The sequence below is a fragment of the Elaeis guineensis genome, chromosome 12 (genome assembly GCF_000442705.2).
Source record: "Elaeis guineensis isolate ETL-2024a chromosome 12, EG11, whole genome shotgun sequence".
NCBI classification, from domain to species: Eukaryota; Viridiplantae; Streptophyta; class Magnoliopsida; order Arecales; family Arecaceae; genus Elaeis; species Elaeis guineensis.
In genome coordinates, this window is record NC_026004.2 from 19,137,191 (window position 1) to 19,146,975 (window position 9,785).

General features: G+C 49.0%; 1 protein-coding gene across 1 annotated transcript; it reads left to right on the forward strand.

The window, feature by feature from the left end:
• The first annotated feature begins 3,787 nt into the window (after window positions 1-3,787).
• On the forward strand, window positions 3,788-9,514 carry LOC105035413 (actin-2). Its single transcript, XM_073247137.1, has 6 exons — window positions 3,788-3,874; window positions 3,999-4,395; window positions 5,075-5,624; window positions 7,922-7,933; window positions 9,182-9,218; window positions 9,333-9,514. Exons 1-6 carry the CDS (start codon window positions 3,815-3,817, stop codon window positions 9,396-9,398), a joined length of 1,122 nt encoding a protein of 373 aa, XP_073103238.1. The 5' UTR covers window positions 3,788-3,814; the 3' UTR covers window positions 9,399-9,514.
• Window positions 9,515-9,785: the final 271 nt, after the last annotated feature.

Below are 9,785 nucleotides of genomic sequence, written 5' to 3' on the forward strand. Positions count from 1 at the left end.
TCTTCGCTAACCTGGAAGTTGCAGCGTCTTCCCGCTCGTGGGCTTTCAGGCTCTGGGCTAACATCAGAGCCGCATCCGTGCCCATATCTGTAACGAAGGAAGACCAGCGCAGTCTACAAACAGGGCCACGGAAGCAGAGAAAGCTTTGAGGCTAACCCAAGCTGGTCTGAGGGATGCGAGGGTACAGAGATGAGGACGACTCGACGGACACCTAAAGCCAGGAAGGAAAGACTGAAGAAGCTCCCGTACAAAGTGAGATCCCCAAAGGGGGGAGGCAGGTTTAAATAAGCAATGAGAGCCGGTGCAATAATGACTGCAAGACTCCTCAGACCAGTCCGTGACCGCCGCGTGGCCCACTCACCATGGCAAGCGGCTAGAGGTGGCCGACAATTAGTAAAACCATTATGGCACCGTACCTGGGACTGCGTTCCGGCTGGAATTCCAAAAAAAAGAAGCCTTTTTCGAAAAGGTTCCAGTACCAGCATGCCGAACGTCAAAATATCTGGCAACCGCCGAGTACAGAAATCGAGGAGAGCAGCTTCGGCCGTGAGAATTTCTCCGTACTTCCTTCATTCGGAACCCGAACTCGAAAGTAGGGGGGACCGCTGTTGGGTATAAAGTACCCCCGGCTGAAGTTTATAAAGGACTGATCCTTCGGGGCTCTTCCGACTCCCGACCTTGTATGCGGCGCCTCTCCGAACTCCCTCGGCCGTCCGGACTTCTTCGACGATGGACTTCTGCATTCACCCACTGGGCCACCCCAAAGGCTCTCTGGGCCTCACTGTTAGCCGACCTTCTATAGCAACCGACTACCCCCAAACTTCTTCTGGGCTTCGTCAGCATCCGAGCTTCCCCGACAATGAGATTTCTACAGTAATCAGACTCCTTCCAAGTTTCTACGGCGATCGACCGCCTTTCGGATCTCGATCGAGCTCCTGCGAGAGCCAAACTTCTACTACGAACGGTCTACTCCGATCTCCTACAGCAGGCTATCTATCCCAGACGTCGACTGTAAGCAAATTCTGACTCAAGCCTCTACTATAAATAAATTTCTTTCGAATTTCTACCATAGGTAGACTTCAACCGAGCTACCCCATAGTGAGTGGGCCCTGGACGAGCTTCCACAGCGGGACACTACTCCAAGCTTCCATGACAACTGGTCCTCGCCCGAGCTTGTGCAATAAGCGGCCTCTTTTCGACCTCTCGCGAGATCCGAAGCCCATCCGAACTTCTCCAGCGGATGGATTCGGGATGAGCTTCTATGACGGACGAGCTCCAGCAACTGGGTCTCTGCGATAGCCGATCGCCTCCAATATCTGCTGAGTCTCCCCAGCGCTATCCGAAGTTCATCGCCGGCCGACCTCCTACCAGGCTCCCCATAAAATCGGACCTCCCCGACGGACGATCTTCAGGTGAGCTTCCGCATCAGATAAATCCCAGACTGACTTCTCCAGACTTCGTCAACAAAGATCTCCGTTCGAGCTCCTACAGCAGATGACTCCCACCTGAAACATCAACATCCAAAACATCCGACAACGGTAGATTCGTCAGCAACCTCGAAACATCCGAGCCTCCCCTAGAACGATGATGTAAAGAGCCATTCTGCTCCACCACTCTCTGACAAGTCACGACAAGAGCCGCCCTCCTGCTCCACTCTCTGCAACGGATTCCATGCAGCTCCACCACTCTCTGGCAAGTCCCGACAATGGACACCACTCCACTCTCCGCAACAAGCTCTACGTGGCCCTGAACGACCCCTGACGCCACTACTCTCCCTAACAAACTCCACGCGGCTCTGAGCGGTCCACTACCAGACGGTTACAGAGGTCGCTGTCGGTCAGTTACACCCTCCGTCTATAAATAAAGACCCCCAGATACGTTTTTCTCAAAGCTGGTAACTCTATCTCGAAACTCTACCAAAATTTTCGCTCGAGCACTCCATTTCTGTTGAAGCAGAGTACTGACTTGAGCGTCGGAGGGTCTTATCGGAGCACCCCCAACTCTGGTTTAGACTTTCTTTGCAGGTCCCGGCGGCGGCCGCGGTCATCCCAGCTTCAGCTTCTCCGACCTCGACGGAATTCTGCACCAACAAGAAGCATTTTATGCTTGTTTGGTCGATATGGATATCTATCAATGATAGGTGCTGACTCTACATGGATTTTATGGAATATTAAGAATAAAACCGGTCTTTAAGATGGATTCCATCTTTTCTTTTTTCCCCTTTTTTCTTTACTTTCTTTTGATCTCCCTTCACTGTTATTAAATGTTATTTTACCTTCTTTGCCTTTCTGATTTCTTAACAGTCTGCATGCACACCATAACAGAATTTTTCTTAAAATTGTATTGTTCTTTTGTTATTATGGAGGGGGCAATAATTTTTACTTTTCCAAATATTAGGTTGAGACTGGACTTTCAAGGTCTACCAGGACTCCTAATCTCTCAGTTTAACCAATAGATTCCATTCAATGGCTCACACCCATATTTGCTGCCGTCTAATTCCAGAGTTAGTTACACCAGCCTTATTAATTAATTAGAAATGTGTCACAATGTTCTCAAAACATACTAAGATGCTAATATCTGTTTTGGAAGGAATAGATGGTAGTTTCTATATGGTATTTGAACGTAGGATTATTTGTCGGTGTGGCTGTCTTTCCTTTACGCGAGCTGGGAAATCAGGATTCCTATTCACTGCTTTACCATATTAGCATGCCTAGAAATCTGATAGTCAAGATGCCAAAAGTTAAAAGGAAACTTACCTTCTACTTTTGCTGCACCTTTTTCTTTTGTCAAGGCGCTGGTGCATTTGGTTAAAGGATGGATAAAAGCTGCATCACATTAATAAAAGAATGCTACTTTGTTGATGATTTTCTTCTATCATTGAGGATTCTCGTTGTACTTCTATCTCTACCTATTTCCTCACTTTAATATATTAGCAAAATGTTGAGAAAAGGTAAATACAGAGACATCCAGTGAGCATGTTTTTAATCCAAAATAGCATAATGACCCCACTGTTCCAAGTAATTCTGAATTTTTAGTCTAGATGCGCAAGGATGAACTTTTTGAAGTTGTTTCCATTTTGTTTTTGTTGTCATTGTAGCTTTGAATGTTCGGATCTAAAAAATAAAATAAGATAATGTAGCTCTGCATGGAAGTTGCCTTGGCTGTGGTTTGATCTCATGTTCTGACCATCAAATGCATCATGGTGCCTACCTATATCAACTTCCCTTTGGCTCACATAAGCATGATCTTCTGGTGGTCTTCGAAAACTTCAGGATCTGTTTTTCTATGTCATTCATTGTTATTCATGTATAGTTCCAAGTGGTACGGTTTTGTGCTTAATAAGAGTTGGTACATTCTTTGAATATCAAAGAAATGAAAAACTTGATTGTCCGCTTAGTATAAAGCTTTATAACAATTGTGAATCCAGCTTGTGTTACTCGCAATATTTAGTTGTTGTTCTTTGCATTTCTTTATCATATTCTTATTATCTTGTAAAGATGGAACATAGAGAAAATGGTGAAGTAAGGTTCGTTCTCATTCACTTGAGTCAGATGAAATAACCGTTTGCTCGGGTATCATAATGAGTGCATGAAAAGTGGGAATGATTCTTACTAGAGATGTACTTTATTTATTTGAATTTAGGATATTCTTCTACTTCATAATTTCCAGTAGACCAGCATCGAGAAGTTTCTTTGCATCCCCCTTTCTTGTTGCAAGATTTCCATCTTACCACCATTACCTGCTTAAAGTTGTCGGGCATTATTTAACTTCTGACCTTCTCATGGATAGGCTGTGTGGAGGTTTAACATAAAGTATGGCTGATGCCGAGGACATTCAACCCCTTGTCTGTGACAATGGAACTGGGATGGTGAAGGTGAGAAATATGTTTGGTATCATACTGTAGGACTGATATTTAGGAAAGAATGTAGGAAGTTGCATTTAATGTTTTCATATAGTGTATTGTATTTAACTAAATTGCCCTGAATCCTACGCAATAGGCTGGATTTGCTGGAGATGATGCTCCCTGGGCTGTTTTTCCAAGTATTGTTGGTTGGCCCCGCCACACTGGTGTCATGGTTGGGATGGGACAGAAAGATGCATATGTTGGTGATGAGGCCCAGTCCAAGAGACTGACTTTGAAATATCCTATTGAGCATGGAATTGTCAGTAATTGGGATGATATGGAGAAGAACTGGCATCATACATTCTACAATGAGCTCCGTGAGCTCCGTGTAGCACCTGAAGAACATCCAGTTCTTCCTACAGAAGCCCCTCTGAATCCAAAGGCCAACAGGGAAAAGATGACACAAATAATGTTTGAGACGTTTAATGTTCCTGCCAAGTATGTTGCCATTCAAGCTGTCCTCCCCCTTTATGCTAGTGGACGTACAACAGGTATGTTTATTTATATTCTTTATTTGAATGTTAGGTTATTGAACCTCCTCTGTCAAGGTACTTGGACATAGTTTTTCTGTTTCTTCCAATTTTTAGATTATTCTGTTTAGTTGTGCTATATTGGTATGTGGGTAATCAAAGGTTTTTTGAATGTTTATATATTCTTTCACCCAAGAACTAGTCAAGATTATTTGCCAAAAGACATGGCATCAAAATTTTCCTCTCTTTTGTTGTTGCTACCTTGGTCACCACGAGCTAACCTTCTGGCTGCTTCATTAAGCTCTGATTCTCTCTCTTTGTTTTACATTCATCATTTTCAGGGATCATTAGATTTATGGTAATTTTCTGGTGTTTAAATTTGTGATCAAATTTAGGAAAACAGCAATCTGTTTGCTATCGTTTTATCTTCCTCCTTCTTTGGCAGAACTATACTAACTTATTAGGATCCGAATCTCTCTGATGCAGTATTTAGTGCCATGCCTTCATTCAGTTATGGTTTTATCTTCCTTGGTTTTAAGAAATGAATTTTTTGCCTTGCAGAAACTATCATGGTCCAGATGATGAAATGAAAAATGCATTGTCAAAACTTGACAGATTACTTTCAGGCTCATTTTTTTTCTTGTTAAAAATTGCTTACCAAATGGTAATACATATCAGCCCCATTTGTTCCCCCGTGCAGGTATTGTGCTGGACTCTGGTGATGGTGTCAGCCACACAGTCCCGATCTATGAGGGACATGCACTTCCACATGCTATCTTACGGCTTGATCTTGCTGGTACAGATCTGACAGCAGATGCTTTGATGAAGATTTTGACTGAGAGGGGGTACTCCTTCACTACCACAGCCGAGCGGGAAATTGTTCGTGACATTAAAGAGAAGCTTGCTTATGTAGCCCTTGATTATGAGCAAGAGCTCGAGACTGCCAAGAGCAGCTCGGCAGTTGAGAAAAGCTATGAGCTACCTGATGGCCAGGTCATCACCATTGGGGCTGAGCGATTCTTCGAGCCTGCTCTCATTGGTATGGAAACCCCTGGTATCCATGAGACTACCTACAATTCTATCATGAAGTGTGGCGTGGATATCAGGAAGGACTTGTATGCGAACATTGTGCTTAGTGGAGGGTCCACTATGTTCCCGGGCATTGCTGACCGTATGAGCAAAGAGATCACCGCGCTTGCTCCTAGCAGCATGAAGATCAAGGTGGTAGCACCACCTGAAAGGAAGTATATGTTAGGATTTGACGCCTCAAGATTCAGCCCACATTGAGCCCACAGCGAGGTTCGCGGCGAAAAATGGAGTCCAACGAGACCAAGATCACCTGAATCGGAGCTCGGATGGAGAAGATACGAGCTTTCGAAGATAGCACGAAAACCGAGGCGGCGGGCGGCAGCGGCGCGGCCGCAGGCGGCGGCGCGCGGGATGCGCGTCCCAGGCCCGCTGGCCCGCGTGGGACGCGGGACCCAGGCCCGGGCGGGACGCGGGACCCAGGCCCGCGCGGGACGCGCGTCCCAGGCCCAGGCCCGCGCGGGACGCGCGACCCAGGCCCAGGCCCGTGCGGGACGCGCGACCCAGCAGCCTGCTGGCCCATTCCCGGTCCACCGTGGACCGGGTGGTCCACGGCGCGGCCTGTGGACCGCGTGGACGTTTCCCACTCGTTTCTCGCGGTCCACGGCCCTATTCCGTGGACCGGAGCGCGATCTAAGGGTCCAGAGAGCTCCCGGTGTTGATCGGACGGCTTGGGACGTGATTTGGCTTGATTAAGGATTCCTAATCACCCTCTAACCTATGTTTAAGGCTTTAAAAGGCCTGAGACACAGCAGAGAACGAGCGGGTTTTTCGGTTTCTCGCCGCCGTACGAACCGAGAGGAGAGAGAGAGGCGTGAGGCGCTGTGAGAGAAGGAGCAGGAGGCTCCTGGACAGCGGTCGCCAGGCTCTTCAGGGGTTCAGGGGGGTCTCCAAGAGAGAGAGAGCTTTTGTGAGGGGAACTTCATGTGAGAGAGAATTGGGTGTACAAGGGTTAAGGGTGAGGTCTCCTCTTGTAAAATTTTCTTTTCATAGTGAAGTTTGCATGCCCCGTGGAGGCGAGCCCTTTTGTGGCTGATCCACGTATTTTGATTGTTTTTCCTTTTGTTTTGTTTCTTCTTTCTTCCTGCTGCATCGCGTGGTACTGAAAGGATCTTGGGAGGTGGTGTCTTGGCCAGACATCCACCCAACAAGTGGTATCAGAGCAAGGCGGTACAAGGACGCAGATTGCAGTGGTGGTGAGCAAGACTGAAGATGGAGAAAACAGGAACAATCAGGATGGAGATCAACAAGTTTGATGGTAAGAGCAATTTCTCCTTGTGGCAGGCAAGGGTGAAGGACGTGCTCATCCAACAGGGGTTGATCGAAGCTCTCTTGTGCGATGAGAAACCGACCACCATGGAGGTGCGGGATTGGAAACGGCTACAGATGCAGGCGGTGAGTACCATCCGTATGTACCTGGCGGATGAGGTGGTGATCCATGTGCTGAGCGAGACTTCCCCGACGGTGCTATGGTCGAAGCTCGAGGAGTTGTACATGGCGAAGTCTCTCACCAACACTCTTTTCCTCTGGAGGCAGTTTTACCAACTGCGGATGACTGAGGGACAGAGCGTGCAGGAGCATCTGAGCCACTTCCAGAAGATCCTCACCGACCTTCTCAGCGTTGGTGAGAATGTTGAGGAGAAGACCAGGGCGCTGGTTTTGCTGGCGTCGCTTCCTTCTTCGTACGAGTCCTTGGTGACCGCTCTTCTAGTGGGGAAGAGCACTATCAAGATGGACGAGGTCACCGCGGCGATACTCCAGAACGATGTTCTCAGGAGGGAGAACCCAGCTTCGAGCTCAGGTGTCGATAGCTCAGCTTTGGTGGCTTCTGGAGGTGCAGGAGGTGGTAGACGGAGCGACAGGAGATCGCGTCGAGGGCGGTCTAAGTCCAGGAGGGACTTGAGCAAAACCAGGTGTTACCGGTGCGAGGAGTTGGGGCATCTAGCCAGAGATTGCCCTCAACTGAAAAATCGGACGGTGGCTGCTGTAGCGACGGCCGGCAGCGATTCAGATGGAGATGTCCTGGAGATATCTGACGAGGTATCTACTTCTTCCCAGCAGTGGATATTAGATTCTGCATGCCCCTATCATGTGTGTTGCAGAGAGGAGCAGTTTGACTCCCTGGAGAACAGTGAGAGCACTGTATATCTGCCGGATGGATCGAGCTGTGCGATCAGAGGCATTGGGACGGTCAGCTGGAGGACACATGACGGTGTAGTGAGGAGATTGGGGGAGGTCCGATACATACCCAATTTCAGGCGGAATCTTATCTCACTTAGCAGACTGGATTCGAGAGGCTACAGGACGGTAGCTGGTGGAGGAATCCTGAGGGTGCTACGCGGCGATAGGATTGTGCTGGAGGGGAAGAAGGGGAGCAGAGGACATTATTACCTGGCAGGGAGCCCAGTGCGAGGTGGAGCATCGGGAGCCAGGTGGAGCCCAGAGCGAGGTGGAGCTCCAGGAGGTGGATCGGGCACGAGACAGGAGACTCGGGAGGACGAGAGGCGACGTCACAAGGTAAGATTCCTATTGCCGCATGATGATGCCCCGAGCAGGTCTCAGGTCAGGAGGAGCACAGCATACGACGGAGATGGGATCGAGCAGCCTGGCTCGACTCCCATGTTTGCCCATCCATGATCAGCAGGCGATTGCCCCAGGGCATGGGGGCGAGGAGATCCAGAAGCTCTCAGAGTTTGGAGGAGGCTGAATATCGAGTCGAGGTGGAGATTGTTAGGATTTGACGCCTCAAGATTCAGCCCACATTGAGCCCACAGCGAGGTTCGCGGCGAAAAATGGAGTCCAACGAGACCAAGATCACCTGAATCGGAGCTCGGATGGAGAAGATACGAGCTTTCGAAGATAGCACGAAAACCGAGGCGGCGGGCGGCAGCGGCGCGGCCGCAGGCGGCGGCGCGCGGGACGCGCGTCCCAGGCCCGCTGGCCCGCGTGGGACGCAGGACCCAGGCCCGGGCGGGACGCGGGACCTAGGCCCGCGCGGGACGCGCGTCCCAGGCCCAGGCCCGCGCGGGACGCGCGACCCAGGCCCAGGCCCGTGCGGGACGCGCGACCCAGCAGCCTGCTGGCCCATTCCCGGTCCACCGTGGACCGGGTGGTCCACGGCGCGGCCTGTGGACCGCGTGGACGTTTCCCACTCGTTTCTCGCGGTCCACGGCCCTATTCCGTGGACCGGAGCGCGATCTAAGGGTCCAGAGAGCTCCCGGTGTTGATCGGACGGCTTGGGACGTGATTTGGCTTGATTAAGGATTCCTAATCACCCTCTAACCTATGTTTAAGGCTTTAAAAGGCCTGAGACACAGCAGAGAACGAGCGGGTTTTTCGGTTTCTCGCCGCCGTACGAACCGAGAGGAGAGAGAGAGGCGTGAGGCGCTGTGAGAGAAGGAGCAGGAGGCTCCTGGACAGCGGTCGCCAGGCTCTTCAGGGGTTCAGGGGGGTCTCCAAGAGAGAGAGAGCTTTTGTGAGGGGAACTTCATGTGAGAGAGAATTGGGTGTACAAGGGTTAAGGGTGAGGTCTCCTCTTGTAAAATTTTCTTTTCATAGTGAAGTTTGCATGCCCCGTGGAGGCGAGCCCTTTTGTGGCTGATCCACGTATTTTGATTGTTTTTCCTTTTGTTTTGTTTCTTCTTTCTTCCTGCTGCATCGCGTGGTACTGAAAGGATCTTGGGAGGTGGTGTCTTGGCCAGACATCCACCCAACAGTATAGAGGTTCCATCTTGGCTTCTCTTAGGACATTCCAGCAGGTAAACCATCATCATCTATCTTTTCTCCCCTATTTTGGATCTGCCTTGGTACCTTATTTTCCTTATCTTCTGATGGTTTTCTTTGCTTGCCCTTGTATTCTAAATGCATTTCAGATGTGGATATCAAAGGCAGAATATGATGAATCTGGACCGGCCATTGTTCACAGGAAGTGCTTTTAGATGTTCTTTCAGGATATTGTTTTTGCATCTTTCAGGATATATGATGAATCTGGACCGGCCATCTGATGATGCATTTGAGGTATGTCTGGTTGGTTGGTTGGGTTTATGTTTTATGTTTTTTTGTTTGTTTTTTCTTTTCATTTTTTTGGTTTTTTTTCCCCCAAGGGTGGTGGGGTGGGGGTTGTGAGCTCTTTTTCTTGCCTTGTTATGTCAGATATATTGTCGTCTAAATATGGTGGTTGGTATCTGTACAATTAGTTTGGAGTGACCGACTCTGAAGGTTGATGCTTGGCTGAAATTTCTACAATGCTACTGCATCCTTTGTTGATCATGTTTAGATTTGTTGTTTAGTTTATCCCGTTCTTCTCAGTCTTCTTGCCCAAAGAT

Coding starts and splice junctions, on each gene's coding strand:
- LOC105035413 (XM_073247137.1), top strand. CDS start 3,815: ATGGCTGATGCCGAGGACATTCAACCCCTTGTCTGTGACAATGGAACT. Junction 3,875..3,998: donor ATGGAACTGGGATGGTGAAG/GTGAGAAATATG, acceptor CCTACGCAATAG/GCTGGATTTGCTGGAGATGA. Junction 9,219..9,332: donor CTCTTAGGACATTCCAGCAG/GTAAACCATCAT, acceptor AATGCATTTCAG/ATGTGGATATCAAAGGCAGA.